Below are 27,745 nucleotides of genomic sequence, written 5' to 3' on the forward strand. Positions count from 1 at the left end.
TTTTGCTTTAAAAAAAAAGGAAAAAAAAAGAAAAACAAGTATAGCTGGTTACTGTGCAAGTAGCACAGAATGTCCCGACCATAGTCTTACAAAACACACAATTCTTTTGTGATACTGATAAAAGAATCTGAAACAAAAACTACAAACTAGGCATATTCAATAGTCTTAGTAAAACAGGCAAAATGTAGAAAATGAATTAAAAAATGAAAAATGAAAAAAAAATCAATTGTTTTTTGCTGAAACATTGTAAATTTTTGATTTTTTTGATTTTCAAAATGATCTCAAAAAATCTGCAAAACTAATTGTACTTGAGTAAAATATGATATAAGCTTAAATAAGCTTTTTTAATTGGCCTAAATTGAGCTTAAAGAAATAGCCTTCTCGCTCGCTTTACTCGCTCGAAATTAGACCAAAAAGTTTCAAACCGGTTTTTTTGACACTAGGAATTATTTTAGGAATTTTTTGAAACCTTTCGAACCACGACTAAAATGGCTTTGATATGATATATCACTCGCCACATTCGGTTGACTAGTTGTTATCACTCGACCCGTTCCGTTGATTAGTTGTGGTAGCTGATTTTGCGTGGAAAACCAAAAGAAAAGTAAAGAAAAAAAAAGCTAAAATACAACCGATTGCGAAATTCCTTCCCATTTTCCCATTTTCAATGTTTTTAAAAATAAAACTTGGAGGTCCACTCTTTCTTTTTTGTCACACCAAAGCCGGAAATAGCTCTTAGATTTCAGATTCATTCATTTGAAAAAAAAATGTTAAAAAAATTGCTTTCTAGTTGTGAAAGTACACTTCGCTCACGAGCATCGGTCTATGGGAGTGAAAACACGCCGATTGATCTCCAGCAGAATCCCAAAGTGCTTCGGTCTCAGTCCCTGTCCAAAGACCAAATGCTTTCCGGGAATCGACCAGCCCGTCCTTGAAGCCGAGAAACATGACGTCACTCAACCCAATCCTAGATTTGAAACAACTTCTCGTGCAAAGTCTATGAAAAATCAGTGGTTCCATTTTTTGAAGACAAATCAAACATCTCCGAAGAGAAGAACGGACCAAAAAGAAGAATTCTGCAGGTCTGTCGCGCAAGTCTAGGACAATGCTGTTTATGCTGGGAAAAACCATAACTGCTGTCGCTGCGCCCTCTTTCATTTTAATCAAGTTGTTTGAGTTGTTCGAGTCAATTTTTTATACCTTAGTATTTTTTTCTAGATGTTGTCTGAAACTTATCACAGTTTACTCAAATTGTCCGTATTATTTAAGGTGCTATTTTAACGCGCTAGTGCTATTTTACTGCTTTTATTTATACTGTTTTTATTAGAACTTAAAAAGAAATCAAAAGTCAAACCGCGAAAAAGTAAATTTGAACTAATGAGCCTGAACAAGTTTTAAGGTTTCCTGAAAAAAAAAAATCATCGCAATCTACAAGTGTTTGAGCTACATTAAAAATTGTTGAGAGAGAAAAAAAGAAGAGCTTAAGTAAGTTTATTCACACTAACATTTTTTTCATAATGCGAACGATAAAACTTTTAAAAAGATAAAGATAAAAGTGAGTTAAAATAAAATTTTTACAAGAAAGAATTTTGAATTTTACAAAAACATTAATAAACGGCTTTTTTCGTTTGACTTTATGCATTTTTCGCAGCATGTAAAATTTTAGTGAAAGTTTGATCGATACGCCGATATGATGTGAAATAACGACTATTCATAGCGTTACTGTTATTGGTGCAAAGGATGAATTGATTAAACAAAGTTGAATTGTTTAAACTATTTCGTAAACTTCGATTGGCAATTCTGAAGAGTTTGAATCAGGAGTCAGCGAGGCGGTTGGTTGAGAGCCGAATGAAGACAAGTCGATTTCGGTTAAATCTATCTCAAGTTCTCTGTCAATTTCCAAATCATCTTCATAGTCATCCTCATAATAATTATTGCCATCATCACGATTGGTTTGTTTCTCAGACAGTTCGACGACAACAATTTCACCTTCTTCTGCTTCTTTTTGGCGGTTTTGATTATCTTCTCCATTTTCTTCGACGATTTTGTTGCTTTTGTCGCCTTTCTCTAGATTTCCGTAACCGTTTTCAATTTTTTCTTCCGTCGTTTGTTGGTTACTTCCTTTGGACTTATCGACAAAGTTTTCGTTTGTCGTTTCTGCTGAATTTTCTCCTTCATCTTCATCTTCTTTTGCCTCTTTTTCGCTCAGATTATTTTGATAATTTCTGTCGTATGTTGATCCATTCTGCGCTAGATCTACAGTGTTCAATTCTTTCTGGGTAATTTCCAGATGTTCTGTTCTGCTATCACAACATTCTTTGCTCTTGTGATTTTTGTCCGCATCTTGGCTATCGTTCAGACTTCTTGATTCTTGAGACTCCTTCGATTTTGTCACGTCTTCGTTCTTTGGGTCTTTAAAATCAAATTTGTTTCTTTCTTTTTCTAAGTTTTGTTCTAACTTGTTTTCTTGACTTTCTGCTGTTTTTTCTTTTGATTTTTCTGCTGAAACTTCTGCTTGGTTTTGTTCTGTAAATTTTTCTGTTGTTTTTTCTGAACTTTCTAGAACTTTTTTCGCTTTTTCTGGTTTTCCGTCTGCTGCAGGTATTAAAAGGTCATATGTGTCTTGTTCTTCGCTTGGACTTTGACCTTGACCTTTGCCGTTAGGCGTTTGACCTTGAAGTTGACTATCATGGGCTGAATGTGGAAATGACATGGGCGTTTCCATGTGTTCTGAGAAGTGAATCAAATGTTCACTCACATACTGCTCATCCTCCAAACTATCCTGACAAATACTCTCGAAATCAGTCAACACAAATGGGTTGTAGTCGCACAAGTCTAGAACACAGAGTATCTCAAGTTTGATCAAAAAATAGATTGACAAAATAGAGCTGGGGAAAATAGTGCGCTTTGAAAACGTAAAAGAATATTTCAATCCAATTAATTTTCATTTGGTAAAGCAAAACATGATAAAATAGTCAACCGACGGGGCTACCTATCTTTTTTGTAGTTGTTGTCACTTAAAAATCAGCTCCTAAAAGTGCCAATGAAAGTATGGAGGCCTATAAATAATGATTTGTTTGGAAAAACATTTATGGTAGACACATTTTTGATAAAATTCACTCATATTCAGAAAACTAGATTTATAAACAGGGGCGGATTAAGGAGAGAAGGGGGTGGGGGGGCTGACTTCCTCCCCCTCAGGTATTCGACTCCCTCACCAACCAAAGGGTCCCTCCTTCCGATGGTATTCTTTTATGACATCCATTTTCGGCTAACCAACCCTAAATTTTTATCCGCCACTGTTTGTTAGTAATTTTTCGAACCCACTGGTAATTTTCAAAGTACTGAAACTGATAGCTTAAAGCGTTTTGTAAAATGAATGGCCTAAAAAATTACCAAATCAGTCATGCAATATTATGTCACAATGAGGGTTATAGACAATAATCCAACAGACCATGCAAATTGTAAACATAGAAAAACTACAATCGGAAAACATAGCTAATCGAAGATTGAAAAAGAGTAAAAAACGCAGTTAAACATTTAAAAAAAACACTGACTTACTTAAAAAAATCTCAACTTTTGAATTTCAAAAAAAAATCAGCAAGACCTATATAATAGTCTTCACTACGTTCATTGCTCTTAAAAATAGATGCTTTTTAAGCTTTTCGAACTTCTAGAACAATTTATGGCTGGCAAGTTTTTGGTAACATGAACTTAACTAGAGAAAATTGGATCAATAGGTAAAGTTTTTATTCCGCTACAAATCTGAAAATTAAATTTCACTTTCGAAACTAAAAATTGTTCACACTTTTTTGCGCCATTTACACTTTCGTGTTTAGAGAGTGATATTTACGAAAATTTCAGCAGATGAATTTCAACTGAACTCAAAAAGAGCATAATATACCGAAGTGCATTCATAAATACACTAATATGTTTGAAGGCGCATCTATATTTATTAGAGACTTTCAAGACTTTTTCCGGACAAAAAAAACGAAAAAAAAAATCATTAAGACCTATATAAGAGTCTTCACTACGTTCATTACTCTTAAAAACTCCAAGACTCAAGGTGGCTGAAATAAAATTCAGTTTTTATGATATAAAACTCCAAAACCTACATGACCTTAAAAATTTTTGACGATCAAAAATTTTTTCTCTTCGACCCCTTTTTTGATAAATAAGCCCTTTTAATAAAATTATCAACTTTGAGTGGAACAGTTTTAAAAAAATTTTTTCTGAAAAAAAAACTGATAACAAAAATTTTAACTTTTAAGAAAATTTTTCATTAACAATCCTGAAAAATAAAACGTACCATTCATATTTTCAGAAAAAATTTTGGAATATTTATTTAAAGTTGTTTTCAACAACATTTTGAAAAGAAAAAAAGCTACGGTTCCATTAATTTTAAAACTTCAGGTAGTTTATGAGAATATTTATATTATTAACTTGGAGGAAAACTATGTACTGATGCTAAACAAGACAAAATTTTTTTGGAAAACAAAAATGACGCAGTCTGTTTCAAGCGCTACTTTCAATTCTCTGGAGCAAGAAAAAATGAAGTTTTTCTCATTACAGTCCATCTCCCATTTCATTCATAACTCGCAACTTTATGAAGCGCTTAGTTCAGTAGTAACAAAATATAAATGCCTTTATGATTGAAAGAATATAGAAAACATTTCAAAAGCGAGCGGTCTTTTGTTTTGTAAGAGTTGTTCCCTGGAAACAAATGCCCCACAGAATCAAAAAATGCAGTTTTTTCTTTATAATGACGATTAGATTCATTGAATTTACCTAAAAGTTACTTTTCATCGAGGCTATGAAATTCACTAATAACAAAAATAGTCCTTTTCTATATCAAATTTGAGAGATATGGACCACTAGGCTATTTTTCTCACAATTTTCAATCCAATTACACAAAAACCGTTTTTTTTGTGTAAAAATAGCCAACAGATAATATCATTTGAAAGTAGTCAATGAAAGCAAAGAAACAGAAAAGAAACACTGACATGCCTTTAATTTCAAAGTAAAAAGTACATGGTCTTACAGTTCTTTGATTTTCAAGAAAAATTTATAATTGGAAAATTTTTGATAAAATAAACTAAATTTGAGAGACTTGGATCAGAAGGTAAAAACATTTTTCTCCACTGGGAAATCTGAAAATTGAATTCCACTTTCGAAACTTAAAGTTGATGATGTTTATCGTTACCTTTAACCTTTCGTAATTGGTGTACTTTTAGCGGATGAAATTAACTCGAATTCAAACAATGCATATATATCTAGAAGCATCTATAATTATATAGACATGTATGATTGCACATTTGTGATTTGTTAGAGCAATTTAAAACTTTTCCTGAAAAAAAACGGGAGAAAACAATCACGACCTTCATAAAAGTCTGAACTACGTTTATCGCCTCTTAAAAATCCCAGTATAATAATTGGCGCAACTTTCTTGCTGAAGATCAATGACTACAGCTGTTATAATAGTTTGAAGTTATCTTCATAATAAATTCAAAAATTTCACCATAAAAAAATGAGTGTTTAAAAAATGTTTTTTTTTCTGATTAAAAAAAAGATAAAAGTGTTATCCATTCGTTGCCATTCGAGAACCGCAACCCTGACTTCTCTTCAATTTACAATAAATTGTGCCAAGTCAACGTTCTTTCTTGACGCATACACAAAAGTTTTACCGTCATGGCTTTTTATATGGCTCTGAAACTTTGAAATAAACACAGAAACTTCAACGAAGTGAGAAAAAAATTATCAAAAAACCTTGATTCTTGCTGCCTCTCTCTTAAATTTTCCAATTTCAACTTTTAGTTAGCTTCTTTTGGTCCTGCTGATAGGGCCATTTTGATTAAATTATGAAAAAATTTCACTCTGATTTCATATTATCACTAATTATCTTCAACTGAAATCATTGGTTCAACAACAACGACCAGCTCGGTGTCGACGACAAGATGGTGGTCCAGGCACCAACCAGTTCCAATCAGTTCAAGGACAATGAGATAATGACTTACAAACCATCACACATTTTAATTAGTACTCTTTCCTGTTCCGTTAGAATTTCTTTGCGCTGTCGGAAAAAGAACTGGATTTACTTCATTAAATGTTTTTGAAAATTTCAAATGGATACGTTGTTTGAAAATTTGACTTACTTGAATTTCGGTCGAAGAAGAAGCCACGGAATTTGTCGAACAGAGAGGCTGAAAAAGAAATCCACTATTACAGCATTGAAGTTATGTGTTTACCAAATTGCTTTTTTGCTCTTACAAAAACCTGCCATTTTGTTGCTAGAAACCACAATTTAAAACCCGATTGTATTTTTCTACTACATTTCCATGATGTTAAAACGTATTAAGGTTAGTAAGATGAAAACATATTAGAAAAATATCCAACATAGAGTTGGAATAGAGTTATGAACGCAAGGAAACAACAAAAACTGACTGTTTTTTGCAAAAATTTCAAATTTCGATTTTCAAAGAAAAATATCCAAGGCCTTATAGCCCTTTGAATTTCTAGAACAATTAATGATTGACACGTTTTTGATAAAATTAGCGCTATTTGAGAAAACTGGATCGATAGGTAATTTTTTTTTTTCGCAGGGAAATCTGAAATTTAAATTCCATTTTCAAAACTAGACCTTTACACGTTTGCTGTTTGATAGTGGAGTTTACTTGTCTTTTAACAAAGAAAATGAACTGAAGTTAAAAAGAAATCAAAAGTCAAATCGCGAAATATCAAACCTGAGCCATAGCTAATTTTATGACTTTTTCCTGGAAAAATTCGAATTAACAACTAAGGGAAAATGTTTTCTTCACTCCTTGTTTTTCTTACCCTGAGTGAGAGTGAGCATGGTCGTGGACATGGTGTGCTGCAGGTGGGTGGGGGAGACACCCTGGAAGTTCCTCTGGGAAAAGTCAGCCCCGAACGACAGCAGTAGAGTAACCATTTCTACACAGTCCAACTCAACTGCCCAATGCAAAGCTCTGAAACACAATTCTTCACATAGCCACACACTGACATCGTTTGCAAAAATTGAAAAATAATTTTTGTTTGAGGTTTCAGCAACATTCTACAGCCCAGAAGTATAGCTCAAAAATAAGCAACATTCTACAGCCCAGAAGAATGATTGCCCAAAAATTGGTTAAGAGTGTTTTTTTTACTTTTCACATTGGGATTGGACCGAGTAGCGTATCTTGAAAAAAGCCAATAGACAGTTGAACTCAACGAAACAAAGAAAATTTACTTCGAGCAATCGGAGAAAACTTCAGATGCGTTTTTTCTACCTTGCTTTGTCTTTGATGGTTTATAAATCAGAAATAAAAACCGGAAGTACGCAATTTTAAGCACTTTCTGTCGATAATATACGTAACAACTCCAAAAAGTGGTGCAAAGTTTTTGGCCAGGTGAGAAACCCAAGGCCAGCCGGCTCTTTCTCATTCTACTCACACCCACCCTCAGCCCACCACAAACTTTAGCCCCACAATTTAAAAATCCGAATTTATCGGAGCTATAATTGTTTTTGTTACTTAACTAGGTGGGGGGCTATAAAATGAGAGAATTATCCAAAAGATCTTAGTAACAGTTTGCTATACCACATAACACACATACTCGCTTGGCAATCGAAAGTTTTTCGGATCGATGTCCATACGCTGTCAATTTTTGTAAATTGGTCTGAATAAAAAAGCATAGCCAACAAACAGTTGGTTGAAACTTTCGAATTTCAACAAAAAGTATATGGCCTTGAAATTTTTTTATTTTTCAAACCAATTTTTATTTGGAACTTTTTCGACAAAATAATTTCAATTTGAGAAAACCGGAATATTAGATAAATTTATATTCCACTTAGAAATCTCAACAGTAAATTAATTTCAGAACTAAGAATCGATCACGATATTTTTTTTGTGAGTAGACATCAAATTTTGCAAAGTTCTTTTAGCAAAAGGACTCAAAATAAAGTCAAAAAAGTGCATATATACTTAATGACACTTTGGCATTCATAAATGCAATTGAAAAATTTAGTATCATTGTCCAATTTAGGGTCACTACACCAAGAAATTAAAAAAACAGAACGTACTCCAAATGACTTTCAATAAAATTTAACAAATATGAGTTTTTGCGGCAGAATTTTTGAAGCTTTGATCAGCTTTTAACTCCACAAGAATCACGATTTTTCGAAAAAAATTTTCTTTTTTGACTTCTATTTAACTTTTTTTCTTTTTTTTTGCTATACATTTTGCGAGGATAGCTGTGGACAAAACGCAACTAGTAATGCTTGGAACTAATTTAAGATAAAAAATTTGTTGATTTTGATGAAAATGAACTAATTTGACAAATTAAATCAAAAGTTTTTCACTACTGCTCTGGAAACAAAACCATTGAAAAATCATTAATTAGGAAACAGAGCCAGCAGACAGTTGGAAAAGTGTCAATCAACGCAAGAAAAACTCGAATAACTTGTTTTTTGGAAAAACTCAAATTTCGATTTTCAAATTTAAAAGGTATAGCCTGAAGGCTGATTATTTTTCGAGAACAGTTTATGTTGAAACTGACAAAGAGAATTTTGACAAAAAGTAACTCATTTTGATGAAACTGGATCAAAAACTAAGTTTTTATTCCGCTGCGAAGTCTGAAAGTAAAAATCCACTTTCGAAACTGAAAAACGATCACATTGGAGTTTGTCTTCTTTTCCTTATTTCAACAAAGAAAGTGGACTGAACTAAAAAAAAATGAAAAGTCAAACCATGAAAAATTAATTTTGAGCGGGATTAAATTTTAAGACTTCAAATGATTGGCTCTTTTAGTAACATATCCCGGGTTGACCAAAAGTCGCTATCTTAAAATTTTTCTTATGAAAATCATACATTTTCTTGCAACATTAGTCTCTAAAAATAATACAAGATTGTGACTTTTCTAGCAAGAAAAATGCTAGAAAAGTCACAATCTTGTATTATTTTTAGAATTTTTCCTACAATTTTTATAAAATTCTTATACATATTTGCTTTCTAAAATTTTCTTATAACAAGTTTAAAGTTCTCCACTGTCGCAGAGTACAATAACGGAAACCCGTAGGCAATTCAAAATGCATACATTATAACCACTATCTAAAATCTTTTACATGCACAAAATTGAAAAATTTTTTTGTAAATTTTAAAAAAATGTTTTAACTTATATCTAAAATCTTTTAAATGCAAAAAAATTGAAAAACAAATGTTTCAACCTTTGTTTTTTATCTGTTATCACGGTATAGAAACTCATTCAAAATGTTTTTGGCAGTTTTTTTCTATTGGGGAAAAGTTGCTATCTTAGAACTTTTCTTATAAGAAAGTTGTTTGATAGGGGAAACTTCCCTCAAATCTTAAATAAAGTTCTAGGATATTTTTTGGCGGATGGTTAACTTGGGACCGTGCGTCGCTAGCGTTGATTGCAGTTCCTTCTCCTTAAAATCTTGCTATAAAGCATGATTATGGGACTTAAGTCTGATGTATTTTTCTGACAACGTAATATCGCCAAGCTTAAATAGCTACAGGACCATAATTTAAACTCAAACAAAATACACTTTTTCCAAAGTGACACCAAACTGAAATCACGATATCAGACCAAAAATATATCAGAACTTTATTGGCGATATCAGAAATCAGAAAGATATCAGAATTCAAAGAAGCAAAAATAAGTTTCCATATTCTGACTAATTACACTCCGATTGGAGGATAACGGGAGTAGCCACAATCTGATTTTATTTTTGCTTGTTTTTTAGCTATTGTAACTTAAAAACTCGTTAAGTCTTATTTCAAACCCTGTTGCTCACGAAAAAAGAAACTTTGATAAAATAAAGAAATTCACTTCTTTGCTTTTTCCAATGTTTGCAACAATCAAAACCGAGTTAAGTAATGAAAAATGGAATCAAATGGTTAAGGAGCAAAACTGTAAAAGCGCTCAATAAAAAAACATCATCAGATAGATAACCACAGTAAACATAGCTTCTGTTTTTTAATTGGCACAAAATTACTCACGATGAGCCAGTGTATGTATTGACTTGTGACACCTCTGCGCCCTCCTGCAAAATTCTTTCTGCCACCTGAACACTCTTACTTTTGGCCGCCACCAGCAGAGGACAATCTCCGTTATGGTCCACAGAATGAATTCCGTCTGTCCCCTGAACACGCAGTCCATACTCGAACATCACCTGGAAATGGAACAAAAATGGGTTTTCAAGATATCGGCAATTAAATATTTTGGGCAATTATAAGCGATTCTATTGAGGTTTTAGAATCCATTTTCGTTGCGCAAAAAAAATGAATCATAATCAGGAAGAATACTTGTCGGCTTTTTTTCTGATTTTTGGCGGTACTAAATTCAATGTTTTAGAGGATCAATCGTTTTGAGATTAATGTACAATTAGTATCCAAATGAAGACAACATGGCTATTTTCTAAACACTATATATTTTTTTAACAATCCCAGCCTAAAAGTTGTTTTAACCAATCTTTCAATCAAAATCTCCCAGATGAAAATTATCTTGAGAGATAAAAACTTACCTACTTTTCGCTAACATTTATTATTAAGCAATTATTCTTGATCTGTTTAAAAAAGCACAAACAATTCAATACTTTCACCTGAAATGAGAACAAGACTGCTCGTATCAAGTAAAACCTTGAATGTTCTGACTGCTTTTTATGTTCTATACAGTAGTGTTCGCTTTCATAAAAGATTTTTAAAAAGAAAAATGTTTAAGACTTTTTTAAAGAACAAAAGAACAAATGTTTTTAGACAGAACAAAATGATATGTCTTCAATGCAGCAAAGCGTTAATTAAACTAAATAGCTTGGCTCAGTTCAATTAGGAAAAACTTCTAAGACGGTTTAAATATCCGCTTACGCGGTAGTTGCACGAAGTATATCGCGCGTTGATTGTCCCAAGTTGGCCTAATTGGCAACCTTTAAACCCCCATAACTTTTCAAAAATGATCACAAGTGGAATATTTCGAATATTTTGTCACTTTCTTCGAAAGTCGGAACAATAAAATTTTATATGTTTCGAGATAGCGCTGTTTTTTTTTGTAATATTATTTTGTTTTATGCACAGAGATTGATTGAATCGAATGTAATTGCTCGGATGGTTTTTTATTTGGGCCATTTCTCAAAAAAATTTCCATTAGGAGATCAATACATGAATCTTTGTAGTCCCAGAATGGACGCTCACCACTAGACTATCTTGGCTTAAGGATTGCGTTGGTGTAAGGCTAACTAATAAACTGACGTGACTATAAGAGCGCTGTGACACTTTGATGGTGAAAATTTAACGCGCTTCGCTTATGCGAGGCGAATTATCCCTCGCCCCAAAATTGAGACAGGCTAATTGGTCTTATTAATTCTTATTATTCTTGTTATATTGATTCTTATTATTCAGCTTGAAATTCATAGTTTGTCAATTTTCCATGAACTAAAAACTATTCGAGACCAGCTTATGCACAGTCGACACAGTCATGTGATTAGAGAAGTCTTGTTTTTTCTAGTTTAACATTCAAATAATTTTAGCATATAAAAAGAAAATGTACTTTTCAAAAATCTTTTGGCTGGTGCAAAAATTCCTTTTTTTAAATCAAGTCTTTTCTAATACTTATGTTGGAAAAAATCCTAAAATTGACAAAAACGTTCCATAGATGTTAAATGCAGAAAATCTCTGATGACATAAAAAACTTAACGTATAGGGTCTCGAAAACTGTCAAAAAATGCGGATTCTACTTACAATTTGCGGATTCCACTTACAACTTGCGGATTCCACTTACAATTTGCGGATTCCACTTACTGTTGTGGATTCCGCAACAGCTCAATTTAACGATATAATTGTCTTATCATTTTTTTGTGGATTCCACAAACTGTTCTGGATTTCGCAAATACAGTTGCGGATTCCGGATATCCGCCTATTTTTGGAACGATTTTGAGCCGTACAATGTTTTAGGTATTTGTTTGTGGAATCCAAAACAGCATAGAAGATCAAAAAAAAGTAGCAATGCTGCAGATTCCGCGACAAATCTGATTTTGGCCTGTTGCGGATTCCGCTTACAATGCACAGAATGCACAGTTTGGCCTCGTAATGTAGAGTGGGAAAATGATAGCTGGAAGTTTGTAATTTTTCTCAATGTTTGGAGCAAAAATGATAATAAATGTCCAAAGTAGGCATTACAATAGAATTATTTAACTCTTATTACAAAAACTGTTGCTATTGAAAAGGACAAGAAAAAATTTTGACTTGTAATCCAATGCGCAAAAATAGCTTATAGCTGACGTTGGACAGATGTGTCAGATTTCTCGTGGTTTTCCTGTATATGATTGGCAAATATGTTGTTCCAGGTAATTCAAAAGCAAAAAGAATTTTCATAGGATTTTTAATGTGTAACAGTTTTTCGCGACTAACTTAAGACGGAACTTTTGTTTCTATATTTCTTCTTCTTGATGTGTTTTATATGGCGTTTTTGGGCCACCTATATATGCATATTGCACTATGTTGTGTTTTTGCGCGACTTAAACCTTGTAGCGCGAGAGGATCGGTTCGGAATTTTTTTTTTTTTATGGTACCAAACAACAGAGGTGAAACATCCATTCGTAAGTTTATCATTTAATGAACTTCATAACTTTTTGTACTAATCAGTATGCGAAAATGTATTCATTTACCAATTTAAATACAAGATTAGAGTATGCATGAAATTATTGGAACAACGGGGAATAACTTACCAGAGAGTTATCCATGGCAGCCCTGTGCATCCAGGTCTCACCAAACTTCTTGTTCAACTTTATCGCAGCCAGTTCTAAGCAAAAATTAATGTAGTTTAATGTGATAAATTTGCTTTTTCAAATAAAAAATTAATTGATTGTACATTCCTTTCCTAATCCTCTTAACTACAGAAAAAAATGAATTGTTTAAATTTTCTATGCCAGCAGCGAATACAGGGGAAAATGGGGGGGGGGGGGGGGCAGGAGTGGATAAGCCTTTTCTATGGAGTTCTAGCAACTGGCCATCCAAAGTCCTCCCCCCCCCCCTTGGTTAATGACGTACATTTTTTGCCGAATAAACATAAAAGCTTTATGTAACACTATTCAGCGCCAATCTTATACTAATTTTGAAAGGGTGCGACAAAATTTAATTTTTTCAATTAAACTCACACAGAAAAAAACGCTTTGCCATAGATGACAGAAGGTGAAAAATTACAGCTTATGTCAAATACAGAGGATCTCGTTTGACAGAATGAACCCATTGCCTACCTTGTGGAAGTGGTTCCTTAGTCTCACTTGGCTCTCTCTTGGTCTTAACCTCAAATAGCCCTTTGCAGTCAGATGTCCGCTCTGGCTCGTCGTCGTCTGAGATACTTTGAACGCTCAAAGGGTGGAGGTTTTCAATCGTTGTCAGGTTCTCGGAGGATTCAAAGTCTATTGACAGTCTGTTGTCATGTGAATTTTCGTCCTCAGAGCAACTCAATTGACTAAATTTACGCTTGAGATAATTAGCTTTTCTGGTTTCATCAGGTTTTTCAGTTGCTTCACGATGGTTAGGCACAGAGGAGCAGCTGGTATCCATTTCCGTCGTGCCATCGTCTTGAGATTGCAATGATTTTGATGTGTTCTTATCAGAGCTACCCAAAGATGATATTCGGGACCATGTTGGCGACATTATAGGCGCAAAGGGCGGTTGAAATAGATTGGAGGGACTTCTGTTTGAGTTTCTTGACGTTGAAGGTGCCTGATCCTGATCATCCACGCCTAATGATGCTGACACGGTGTGAGGTGTTAGTGAGGTAGTGCTAGTTGTTGCTGTGCTTGTGTTCAGCTGTGGCAGCGATGCAAATGGTGACGAAGACGCCATTTGCTGGCTGTGTTTAAACTCCAGTGAGATCTTGATGCGCATATTGTCCGTTTCGATGTCAAACTCTGGCATGTTGCCGTCCAGTTGCGACGTGTGAATAGATGTCGAAGACGAAGGTGACACGGAAGTCTGCGACGACTGCGACCCCATCTGAAGTTGATCTGGTTTCTCTGCCGCTTCATTGGCACCTGAGCTGGATGATTCAGCGCTAGATTTGTTTCTCTTCCCGTATCCGAAATCTTGTGAAAATCTAGAAACAAGACATAACAGAAATGAATGCCGATATGTGATATGATGGCTCGATTATGCCGATGCCATGATTACAAAGGTAAAAAACCATTAGCGTAAAACATATATATATAAGAAACAAACAGCTAAAGTAGTTATTTGATAACGAAAAAATTTCTTTTTTCTTGAAAACTAGCAAACAAAAAATTGCACAATAGAATTGAAAGTTCACGTCGCTCGCTTATTGACACTTAAGATTTTCACCGTTCAATTCAATAAATTTTTTCTGCATGAAATCAAACCGAGAGATATAGAAAAAAAAAGAGAGAGAGAGAGAGAGAGAGAGAAGGACTTAATTTACCCCTTGGGGAATTTACAAAACAATCTTACAATTTACAAAACTTAACAGCAACAATAGAAAGTTTATATTTTTAAAATAGATATTAAGAACGATAATACAGGCAAATACATTTTGCCGACCACGTACAGCTCACTTTTTCATTGTAAGTTTGAAGCTGGCTTTTGTAGAAAAATGAATTTTCCTCTTCCATTCACAAAATGAGTCACGAGCATCAATTTTCAGGTGATTTACCAGCCTTACAACTCGATCAAAATAAAAATTTCTCGTCTTCAATTATTTTCGATTTTGCAAAACACACATGCAATAATTTGAGCTCCGCAACGACGAACAAGATTCTGAAAGGGTAACGTAATCGAAAATATTCATATTTCCCGTGGAAAAGTCGATGGAAAAGGAGTAAATCACTTTTCTCTAACTTATAGGAGATAGGGTAAATATTCAAGTTCACGAGTGTAGAATTATAATCACCAGTCATGGCAATCCACTTAATGCAACGCTTATTTAAAGACTCCAACTTCTGAAGATCTGTTTTGCTTGGGGACCAAATCGGAGATGCATAAAATAAAATGGAGAGAATACAAGTTTTGTATAAATTAATTTTGAGTGATCTAGATGCACTCATCGGAACATTTCTTTTCGGCATAAAGAAGACCTTATATCACTTCAAAATTTTGTCAGCAACGTGGAGGGACCAACTTGAGTTCGAAGTAAAAATAACACCAAGGTCTTTAAAACTTTGAATGCTATCAAGAAAAGTACTACCGATATAGAGAGTTGTTATGGAACAGTGAAAAAATGAGAGTTTTTTGCACTTCTCTGGATGTAAAGCAAGAAAATTTTCAGTGCACCTCCGCTGTAGAGCGGACAAGTCAGTCTGTAAGGAAGTAGAATTTACGCTGCAGCATTTGAGATCATCAGCAAAGAGAAAAGAAGAGGTGCTAAGGGTTGAGGGAAGATCGTTTACAAACAGTAAGAATAATAAAGGCCCTAAAAGGCTACTACCTTGGGGCACCCCACTTGTCACTGAGGCAATTTCAGATAGCATTCCATCTATGCGCACACGCTGGTAGCGAATGGATAAATAACTATGTAGAAGTTCTAGGAAATCATGATCCAGGCCATATGACGCAAGTTTATAAAGCAGCCTGTCATGACGCACTGAATCGAAAGCTTTCTTAATGTCAGCATAAAACACGGTAGTAAAAAGACCCTGCTCATGACCTTCAAAAAGTTTATCACAAAAACTCAAAAGTTGAGTTACAGTTGAACGCCGAGACATGAACCCATATTGCGATGACGAAACTTTGTACCGGATTTTCAAATAAACATGATCGAATAAAACTCGTTCTAGACCTAGTGATAATTTCGGTAATAAGCTGATTGGCCGATAATTGGTAACATCACTGTACCTTTCTTTCTTATGAAGAGGCGAATCAAACGCAGTTTTCCAAGCATCAGGCCAGACTTTGTGCTTCAAAATATTCTCGTAAAGCGCAATAACCAAGGGACACAGTTGATTAGTGCAGTACCTTAGAAATGCAGGAGGTACATTATCACAGCAAAATGAGGATGAATCATCAGCAGAGCTTATGAAGTGGAGAATTTTATCGAGAGAGATAGTAATGGAATTTAACGAAGTTGACGAACAAGTATAGAGCTGTAACACATCGACCGAACAGGAGGGTTTGAAGACTGAAGCGAAAAAGCGATTAAATAAATTAGCTTTTTCTAAAATGGTGCGAGGCTTAAATGACCCCCAATGTAAGGTGCCAGGAAATGTACACTTGTTGGAAATGCTTTGGAGAATTTTGAAACAGTTGTTAACATTCAAATTTGCAAATGAGTTGAGATAACATAATTTATCTAGTTCTAAGTTTCGGTCAAGCTCAAGTGCCAGAAAACTATGATCGCAAGCCGGGAATTGACGTGTCTTTGAAGTTAGTTTATTAATAAGGTGAAAGGTAGTTGTTTTCGTTTTTTCCGTTTTAGCTGTGCAGATGCTGCCACTGCACCTGATATTGTAGATATAAACAGAGTTGAAAAATCTTCAAGTAAAGGAGAATAACTTAATGCATCGTAGCATGCATCTAGGAAACTATTAAAAGTAACGAAATTAAAAGAACTTCTGGAATAAGATGGTGGAAATATCTCAGCGTTTGTATGCATTGAAAATGTCACCCCAACGGCATGGTGATCAGAAAGTGCACAATCAAAAACCACAGGTTCATTTTCTAGAAAACGGTCAGTTAGAAGAATGTCAAGTATATTCCCACTATTATGAGTTGGTTCATGAATCAATTACTGCAGATTGAAATCCTGGAAGATTGAAATCAAACTCATGTCATAGCTGGAAGAACTAAAGTTAGTACGCCAATCAATATCCGGTAGGTTAAAATCACCGCCAAGTAAGAAATAATTATAAACAACTAAGTTTTGAAAATTCCCTCCGGTAAGCAGAATATACTGAGGATAGGAAATATTGAACTTCTGAACAGCGTTGCTTAAACCTAGAAGATGCAGGAGGATTATATACTGTAGCAATGCATAAAACATATGAAGAACTCGAAAGTATAGCAGCGGATCCAACATTAGAGTTGCAATGAACCGGTATGATATTAAAATGTGAATTTAAGGTAGATTTCATAGCTATAAGAGTACTCCCGTGTTCGCCATTTGATCTATCAGATCGAGCAATAACGAAATAATCAGAAAAAGGAAAAACGTGGTTAGATTCGGTAGAGTCATTCAGCCACGTTTCGGAGGTACAGAAGATACCACAATTCCATGAATTTAACAAGTTAACAACTTGTAGTCGTCCATTTAATGAAACCAAACTTTGGCAATTCAAGAACACTATAAATAATTCAGAATATAGTCAGTCTTCATTGGAAATTTTGGAACCTCTTGGCCATCCAAACAAAGTTTTAAATCTCTAATTTTAATGAGACTTTTGTCATGCCCAGATTCGCTAAGTTCAAATTGCTTTTTCAGAAGGGTTTTTTTCAAGTTCTTGGCCAGTTTTTGTGAGGGACTTACTAAGGAATACGGCAGATGAATAGTCTTTCAGCTTGTAGGCTTTGCTCAATAACTTGCGAGCAGACCACGCTGAATTTAATTTTACAATGATAATTCGGGACTTTCCTGAATTGGGTTTCACTTTGCGCGCCCTATAAACGTCTTGAATACAACCTGAAGCATCCTTTTCAATAAATTCCAGCACATCGGTGACTAGTTTCGAATCATCTTCGAATTGTTTCGCTGTGATTTCAGATGAGCTCTCAGTTATGCCTTGAATTCTGATTTCATCTACTTTATCGAGAGTTCCAGACTGTGGAGAGGTAGAGGGGTTGGAGATGACGGTTTGGACAGCAGGGGTGACTGTGACTGGCACAGACTTGATAGATTTTTCTACCGCAGATATCGAATTGACAATTAAGGTAGTGGACTTCACCCTGGACAAGGCTTCGCGTAATAATAAGTGAGATTGCTTTTATTGACAGTGGCGAGAAACTTATTCAATTCTTCAGGATTACAATCAAGCAGCTCGTCAATCGCAGGAATTAAGTCCTTGGTAGACGGTAACCGCCCACGTCCACTATCGCCGTCCACCATGACAATCAAATCAGTTGTCTCTATTCTAGCTCTTTAAAATAAATCAAGAAGAAGTATCGGCAATAAAGCAGAGAATGATAGAGTTAATAACCAACAACGTCACGTAAGTGAAATGAATATATCTTTTTTTATTCTGGTTCAAATGCTGTGTACCATCAATCGGATCTCTAAAATCCCTTAGCATAGGGCTATCCACGTAAGTATCCGATTCGTGCGCTCTGAAATGAACTTATCAAATAGCAGCTAGTGCTATTTAATAAGTTTATCACAACAATTTGGCTAATTGAGTGAACCACAATCTTCAAAATTCAGTTAGACTAATTGTTCCGACTTTCGTAACGAAAGTAACGGAATATTTGTGCTAGGGGTAGTTTTTTTCATCAGACAAATTTCGACTTTTCAATTAGCCATATTTGACAAAATTTTCAAATCATTGAAAGGGTATTGATGTCTTGAGCCTAATTTTGAAAAAAAAAATTACCTCTGATTTGGTTTCTCAAGGTTATGGGGGTTTAAAGATTACCATTTTGGCCAATATGGGACAATTCACACGCGATATATTTCGCGCTATTAACGCTATTAAGCGGAGATTAAATCCGTCTTAGAAATCGTTCCCAATTGGTTAAAGGAAGCTTACTTGCCATAATTTATTCGTTACTAAGAGCTAAATTCACCATTTTGTTCTTTATATAACGTGTGGCTGATGATTTTCACACAAAATCATAAATTGTATAAAAAAATCATTGTATATTTTACATTTAATTTTTTCATGCTATTACTGCTCCACACACCCTACAAAGTGGTCGGAACATTCAGTTTTTTGCCTTGATGCGAGCAATCTTGTTAAGGTTTGTGTTCGAATAGAATCAAAAGATAAACCTAACCAAGAAATAGTTAAATAACCGGAATATTTCAAAAAAAATCGTCTTAATTTTTTTCTTTTCATCTTGCTAGAAAAAACAACATCGCCCTATTTACTTTTTAAAGCCATCCAAAAATGTTTTTATTTTTTGACACAAAACCAACTTCGTGAAACCGTATAAACAGATGTTTTGTTCCAACCACCACATCGTCGAACGAACTATGGCACAGGGCGGGTTTTTTACACCAATTTTGATTACCGTAGGAATAATTCGTAGGGAGACAAAATGGGTTGCCATATTGAAGTTCCTTCAGCCTTGAAAATTGTATCCATTTTGAATAGGAATGGATTAATTTTTTAAATTCAGAATTTACATATTTAAACAGGAAATTGTATAAAAAAGAGTTTTGTGAACTCAAACAAATCCGAAAGAATGACCAGATGTAACTGTCTGATTTTGGTGGAAATTCTGAAAATTAAAATCAAAATTTGAAACCAGATATCAAGTTTTTCTCGCTTACACGCTTATCAAGCTTACTTGATCTTTCAAATTTCAGCTCAGTACAACAATAGCTTCATTCAGACAACAATAGCTTTCGAATGAAGCTTGTTAAACAGTTGTAAAAAATTTCCGTCAAAAAGGGCTAGTTAAAAAGTCGAAATTTTTCTGAAGAAAAAAACCACCCCGAGGACAAATATTCCGTTACTTTCGTTACGAAAGTCGGAACAATTAGTCTAAATGATCTTTGAAGAATTTGGTTAACTCTTTTTCTATAACTGTCGGTTTAATTTCATGCAGAAAAAATTTATTGAACGGCGAAAATCTTAAGTGCCAATGAGCGAGCACGTGAAGTTTTTCATTTCTGTTGTGCAATTTTTTGTTTGCTAGTTGCGAACAATAACAAAAACAGAAAACCGCTATAAACTACGTGAAAAAAATTTTCGTTCAAAAATGAGTTTGGTTAAGGAAGTGTTGTGATCAGTGAAAGGCAAATTTCAAATTTCAGAAAACTTACCAACATTCTAATAAGCCAACACTAGTCACTTTTGTGACATAAAAAATCCATTTTTGGAAACTAATCGAAAGGGCGTTTTTGTTTATGAAATAATCTGACGCCATTTTTCAAATTTCTAAAAATTTATTCAAAATCTGTTATTTTTAATGTTTTATATCAACCCAAAATATCACTGTGAACAATTGAATAGTTTCTAGGAACTTTTTTCAAAAATACCCATAAAATTGTTTCGATAGCAGGTAATTGTTTTGATTACTTTGTGATCGGCTATAACAACTTTGTCGTAGGGTTTGCTTGAGTTTTCTTTGGAAACACGCATTGGAAAAAAGTCAATGAATGTAAGGAAACAGAAAAAAAACTGAACGTTCTTCTTTAACTTAAACTTTCGAATTTCAAATATATATATATATATATATATATATATATATATATATATATATATATATATATAAATATGTATATTTGAAATTCGAAATTTAAGAACAAAATATGATTGACAATTTTGGTAAGATGAACCAATTTGGAAAAACAAACAGGATTACATAATAACATTTTTATTGGAAAATCTGCTGAACAACATTTTTTTTTTCGAAACTAGAAATCAATCACGTTTTTTGTGACATTTAGACTTATGCTGCAGGACAGGGAAGTTTGCATTCCTTTTAAATGCCAACCAATTAGATACTTTCGATAAAAAGGTTAAAAAATTATAGATTCAGAATAATTTTCATTGATTTTAATCTTTAAAAAAATTAATAATATATATTTTTTTCTTGTCAGTAAAGCGCCAAAAAACTTCAAAAAGTGATAATTTTGAGTAAATTAGTTTTCAACGTCTTTTTTGTGTTGAAAGCTTTCTAGTCGCTATATTTGCTCGGATTTTGCCAAAAAAAATTTAAAAAATCTGCTGGTTTTTCTCCGCACCACAGAATATTTTTTAAAATTTTTTAATGGGTTTCGAATTATGACTGCAAAAGCTGCTTAAACAATATATATCACTCAAAAGTTTCGTCAGTTTTTGAATGGTTTTGCGTGGACAAAACAGCAGAAAAAACCTAAAACACGAAATTCTGGAACCTGATTTTGCGTAGAAAACAAAAACTAGAAAAAAAACTCACACCCAAACACAAAGTTTCTCCCCTTTTTAAGTGGCGAGGAACCTATCAAACGTCACCAAGACCTATATAAAAATTTTGACCGTGTTCTAGACTTAATCACAAGAAATGTTGCTGTTTTTCTGCAGTTAAGTTAACATTATTTGCAGTTTATACAACGGTTGTTGATGCTCAAAAATTTGCATCCAAAACGAAATTCCAGACAGAATTAAATGAATCATGTAGTTGGTGCAATAATAACAAACTGCGCATAAATCAAAAGAAGTGCAAAATAATGAAGTTTGGACGGGATAACTTGAATGAAAAATTTTCTTTTGGTAATAATGTACTCGCCAAGGTTTCTGATTTTAGGTATTTAGGATTTCGAATGGACAACAGACTCAAATTTGAAAGTCATATTAAAAACGCTTGTGGTAAATTAGCTAAATTTAACGGTTTACTAATCAAGGGTAGAAACTATTTCTCGAAAAATGTGCTGGTTAAATTTTATAACTGCTATCCAAAGCCACTCATTTTCTACGGTTTAATTGCATTTGGTGCAACATCAAAAAGCCTATTAGAAAAAATTTTGTGATGCAAACACGTATTTTTAAAACTATTTGTTTCAAGAGAAAATTCGAGCATGCCTCATATATTGTACATTCATTTGGGATTGACACCGTTTTTGACTTATATTTCAGACAAATATTCGAAGAAATTTTTAATCAACTTCGTGGTAAAACTCTCCTTGAAACTTTTAATTTGGAATCTCTAAAAAATCGTCGGGTTACTCGGGCCTCTGTGGCAAAAACTTTACCAAGCACGAAAACTAGAACACAAATAATGCAGCGTTCATGGAAAAATGTGTCTCTTAAATGTTAACACTTTTTGAAATCAAACGAGCTGACACCAGATAACCTAAGCCAATTAACTGAGCATCAACTAAATGGGTATTTAAAAAATTGTTTTCATTCTTCCTTAAAGATAAGGAAGATCTTCTAGATTTATTTTTTCGGATCATCAAGTAGGATATTATCTCGCAACTTCTGTCATAGGTTTTTCAGGTTCATGCCTCGATAAGCTGCATAGCTTTTTGCATGATCCTTGGTGGGTTTGATTTGTACATGCGGTTTATTGTTTACCTGTCTGTATAATAATACTCTCCTAAATAAACTATTGCTTTTTAAAAAATGGCCGAGATATATGCCTATAAGAGTTTTAAGCTGTGATTCTAACCACGGGCTGAATCGACTACCTCACCCAACAAAGGGTCCCTATTTTGCTATTATTTTATGACATCCATTTGTAATTGTAGGGAATTATCAGTTTTATCATTTTTGTTCGACCAACCGTCAAATTTTTCTAAGGGCGCCTTTGGCTCCAATATGTACTAAGAAGAGCGCTCGCCGAATGAAACGTGACTTTTAGGGCAAAATTTTTAAAGATTTTTGGTCAAAATAGGCCTTTTTTGTTTTCTGGGAGTGCTCAGAAAATTCATTTTGGTCGACTTAAAAAAGGTCGTCAAAATTTTTGAAACATTTTTAAAAATCCGACACCCCACTCGAGAAAACCCTAGATCCGCCCTGATTCTAATTGTTTAGAAAATTTCCAAAAGGTAACTCAGTGTTGAGAAAAACTGGTTTGAAATTTCTGCTTTTCTGTCTAATTTTGAGCAAGGAAAGCGAGCGAGTAGCGTTTGTTAGAAAAAAAATGGTTGGTTTAACCGGTGTTTTAAGGAAAACATTTTTTGAAGCTTCGTTGCCCAGCTTTTTGTTAAATCTTTGTGAATTTTTGTTTCCGACTTTTAATTTTGAAACTTATTTTTGAAGACAATTGCGACCAATTAGGATTGATTAAAAATCTAATTTTTCGTCCTTATTCTCATCACATCGCGCGCAAAAAAAACGCAGCTATTCTGTTTAATTTGGGAAACTGGAGAAAATCTTTTTTCTTCCCTTCAATCAATTTTTTATTATCAAAATCGACTCAAAACATTATTGGCTCATTCAATTGATAAAGTACCATACTTGCAATAAAATGAAAATGAGTGGCTTTTGATTGAAAGTAAATTCACCATTTCCTGTGTCGCGTCTTTTAGAAAACGTCAATTATAGAAACAGCCATGTCTTCAGAGGCATTTTTATTGGGAATATAAGCTATTTTTTTTGGGATGCGGAAACTAGAAAAAAAATAAGAACGAAGAAAACTAAGAATCAGGAAAAAATTCTACAGCCAATCTTTACATATGAAACAACAGCCGATGAATAATTGAAAATGGATTCAATTATTCGTGTTGACTATCAAACAATTTTGTTTTCATCATGTTTAAGTCGCAGTTGTCCATTTAATATAAAACTCACCTAATTGTTTTTGGGAAAAAGATGGCTATTGGCTAAAAAATACCATTGTGTGCATGCAAAATCTTTTTATATCATTAGATGAAGTGCTTTGTTTTATGATTCAAAATAAAAGCGTCAGAGTCAGAGTTGTTTGTTCACGCTCAAAAAAATGAAACTAGTTGGTTTTTACTTTTTGCTTTCTATAATGGGTCTTCTCAACGGAACCATCAGACTGAACTATGACTGAAGTACATTTAATTGTTTCTGGTTATAACAAGTCGAGACACGCACTAGCTAGAGACACGCTTATAACAAATCGAAACTATACACTAGCAGATTTTTTGTTCTAAGAAAATGCGCGAATAACATTAGCAAGATTTCTCGTTGCAAGGCGAAATTCTGAAGCGTTCGACTGCCCTTTATTATCTCTGAAGCATTTTTTTAATAAAACCTTATTAATGAATTTTTAATACAAAAAAATTGCTTTTTAATATGGATAACATTGAAAGTCTCCTCCGAGTTTTGTTAAGTACAAAGGGTTTCTTTAGCGTCTAGTGTCATATTAACAAGTTTGCTCGTATATCAGTGTAATTTCAGGGTGGTCTCGAGAAATTTCGCGGGTTCACAAAAAATGCTTATCATACAATTTTCATATATGAAAAAAAAGCTTATCATACCCTTTCTTACAATTTCATAGAGCAAAAGTTAGTGTATGAAAATAGCAAAATAAGCATTTTTTCCATAATATGAAATTGTATGACAAGCATTTTTTCCATAAATGAAAATATATAACATTTTTGTTTCAAAATTTTGTGTTTCAACCGAAACACTAATCAAGGGTTTTTTGTCATAAGAAATTCCAGAGTGACCTGGCAATTACCACGCAGATATACTGCAATTGGTGAATTAAGCCATAAAAGTTAATTTTAAAATTTTCACATGGAATTATATACCAAAAAAGTAACTTTTTGAATATGGCTAGATAGTTTTTACTTTCTGGTGGTTGAGAAAAAAAGCCTGTTTTTCTTTGCAAATTTATTTTTATCTCAGCAAATGAAACAAAATATAATAATTGTGTTTACAAAAAAAACGCTTTCTTGTGATTTTTATATTTTTTGGGTGAAAAACTCATCCTGGACTACGTCATAAACACAAAAAGTCAAATTTTGCAAGCAATTTTTTTTTCGTAAAATTCATATTTTAGCACAAAAGCAAGTTTGCAACCATAAAAAGGATTACAATTTTTTTACCTCAAATTTTTGTTTTCGTTTATGGAAAAAATGCATATCATACAATTTTCATATATGAAAACTTTATGATAAGCATTTTTCTGACCGAAATCAAAATTTTGTTTTTGATTGTCAAAATGCCCTCTATCATAGATATAACTATTTAAATCTATATAAATTTACCCAGACAAGTTTTTTGGTGATTTTTGAAAATTTTATTTTTTCTATGACAAAATGACTATCTTATAATTTTCACACATGAAAGTTGTACGACAAGCATTTTTTATCAAAAATTTTAAATCCTTTTTTAATGACCAGAAAGCTTCAAAAGAGGCAATTAGACCAAAAATGTTTATTAAAAATTTTTTAAAAATTTTTTAAATTTTGTGTGAATTTTCTATGAAAAGGATTTTTTCCAAAGACTTCATATATGAAATTGTATGATAATTATTTTTCTTTTATGAACGTCAACCCGGGTTATACAAGGTTGAATTTTAAGTTTTGAACAATAATATTAAAATTTAGGTAATTTGAGTCGTATGCGGATAAATTATGAACAATCAATTTAACTAATTTCAATTTGGAACTATTTCGTGGAGGAGAAAATAAATCATGTTACACTTTCAGCATCACAGAGAAAGCCTTCAAACTATCAAATGAGCAATTTACGCAGACTCAAAGCGCATGTAGCATAGTTTATAGCATAGTGCCGAGCATTTATACTCTTCAAGGAAATGTTCATAAAATTGTGAAGATATTGATGCCTGAGCTCAATATGAAAAATAGCGAACATGCAGTTGAAAAGAGCCGTAAACGCCAGGAAACATTGAAAAACTGGACTTGTGTTTTTGAAATACTTTCAACTTGCGAACTACATAGAAAAAATATGGCCTTGAAACTCTTCGAATATCAAAAGCGTTTTATGATTGACGCTTCTTTTATAGTAACTCAATTTGAGAAAACCGGATCAATAGGTAAATTTTTTATTCCACGAGATATCTGAAAATTAAAACTCATATTCAAAACTAGAAGTCGATCACGTTTTTCGTGATGTTTACACTTTTTCTGTTTGAGTTGGTCTTCATTTGAACAATTGAAATGAACTGAACAATAAATAAATCAAAATTCAAATCACTAAATATCAAATTTTAGCGTGAATAATTTTAAGGACTTTTTACTAACAAAAATAATCTAAAAAATTCAACCTATTTCAAAGTATTCACTATGTTCATAGCTTTTATAAGACTTTTCAACTGCTAAGGTTTTCTCAAAATTTTGGGGTTTGAAAAATGACAATCTGGTGAAATTTCGATAGTTAATTAGTAATTTACTCTTTTTCTATCATTGGGGAGTGAGTATAGCGAAAGAATTATTTCCAAGTTGAAGTAAGGCAATTCAATTATAACAAACAATTTGTTAGTAAATCAGAAAACTATCAATTTGTACATGGCAGTTTGTATCACTTTGCATTTTGGGGAGAAATTTTGCAAATATATTTTCAATTGATTTTAAAAGTGGTGGTGATTTTAAAAAGCGGTTTTTTTAAGGAATCCAATTTTTTTTTCAAGCAAGTTTTGCTTGAAAAAAAATGGATTCATTGCAAAAAACGGCTTTTTAAAATCTCCACAACTTTTAAGATCAATTGAAGCTATATTTGCAAATTTTCTCCCCCACACGCAAAGTGATATAAAGTGCCATGTGCAAAGTGGCCTTCACCTAAAATTTATGTTAAATCTGTGAGTTGATGTCACAAGATTTTTAACTTGCAAGTAAATTTGGTAACTTTGGGTCTTAAAAAAAGCCAATATAAAAGATTTCAAAATACCAAATATCCAAGTCCTGGACTAATATTTGCGCCCTTTTTAAATTTGACTATTATGCTAAAAAATGTTGTTAATTTTTTCGCGCAACTTTTCCTGATTGAATTTTTTTAAACAAACGTATAAAAACAAGCTAACTGCCCCAATATTTGCCTTAAGAACTCATATTATGAGTGCCAAATAATCCGATACACGCTAAAGGACAATTATACATGCAAGACTATGGCGTGATACGACAAGTAGCGTCAAAATCTTCCTCAATATGTATTTATAAATAGCCTTAAAACTCTTCGAATGTCAAAAACGTTTTATGATTGACGCTTTTGTTGTAGTAATTCATTTTGAGAAAACTGGATCAATAGGTAAATTTTTTATTCCTCTGGGAAATCTGAAAATTAAAATTTATTTTCAAAACTAGAAGTCGATCACATTTTTCGTGATGTTTACACTTTTTTTTGCTGTTTGAGTTGGTCTTCATTTGAACAATTTAAATAAACTGAACTATAAATAAATCAAAATTCAAATCACAAAAAATCAATTTTTAGCGTGAATATTTTTCAGGACTTTTTACTAAAAAAAAAACAATCTAAAAAATTCAACCTATATCAAATAATTCACTATGTTCATAGCTCTTATAAGATTTTTCACCTACTAAGGTTTTCTAAAGTTTTTGGGATTTGAAAAATGACAATCTGGTAAACTTTCGATAGTTAATTAGTAATTTACTATTTTTTTATCATTGGGGAGCGTGTATAGCGAAAGAATCGTTTCCAAGTTGAAGTGGGGCATATCAATTATTACAAACAATTTGTTAGTAGATCAGAAAAATATCACTTTGTACCTAGCAGTTTATATCACTTTGTGAGTAGGGGAGAAACTTTGCAAACATGTTTTCAATTGATTTTAAAAGTGGTGGTGATTTTAAAAAGCGGTTTTTTGCAATGATTCCAATTTTTTTCAAGCAAGTTTTACTTGAAACAAAAATTGGATTCATTGCAAAAAACCGCTTTTTAAAATCACCACCACTTTTAAAATCAATTGAAAAAAAATTTGCAAAATTTCTCTCCACACGCAAAGTGGTATAAAGTGCCATGTACAAAGTGGCCTTCACCTAAAAAATATGTTAAATCTGTGAGGTGATGTCACAAGATTTTTAACTTGCAAGTAAATTCGGTAAATTTTGGTCTTAAAAAATGCCAATATAAAAAATTCCAAATTACCAAATGTCCAAGTCCTGGACTAATCTTTGCGCCCTTTATTGTTATGATCAAAAGTGTTGTTAATTTTTTCGCGCAACTTTTCCTAACTGAATTTTTTTAAGCAAACGTATA

At 33.1% G+C, this 27,745-nt stretch overlaps 1 protein-coding gene across 2 annotated transcripts in view; it reads right to left on the reverse strand.

The window, feature by feature from the left end:
- Window positions 1–1,482: 1,482 nt before the first annotated feature.
- The window catches only part of LOC134843573 (microtubule-associated protein futsch-like), a 53,758-nt gene continuing 27,495 nt past the window's right edge, over window positions 1,483–27,745 (reverse strand). For both annotated transcript variants that reach the window (XM_063859709.1, XM_063859708.1), the window contains exons 7-12: window positions 13,256–14,103; window positions 12,728–12,801; window positions 10,008–10,180; window positions 6,829–6,980; window positions 6,150–6,197; window positions 1,483–2,832 (exon numbers count right to left, since the gene is read on the reverse strand). In XM_063859709.1, coding sequence (XP_063715779.1) covers window positions 1,766–2,832; window positions 6,150–6,197; window positions 6,829–6,980; window positions 10,008–10,180; window positions 12,728–12,801; window positions 13,256–14,103 — 2,362 coding nt within the window. In that variant the 3' untranslated portion in view covers window positions 1,483–1,765. The remainder of the gene's footprint in view (window positions 2,833–6,149; window positions 6,198–6,828; window positions 6,981–10,007; window positions 10,181–12,727; window positions 12,802–13,255; window positions 14,104–27,745) is intronic.

The sequence above is a fragment of the Symsagittifera roscoffensis genome, chromosome 4, assembly GCF_963678635.1.
Source record: "Symsagittifera roscoffensis chromosome 4, txSymRosc1.1, whole genome shotgun sequence".
In the NCBI taxonomy this organism is placed as follows: Eukaryota; Metazoa; Xenacoelomorpha; order Acoela; family Convolutidae; genus Symsagittifera; species Symsagittifera roscoffensis.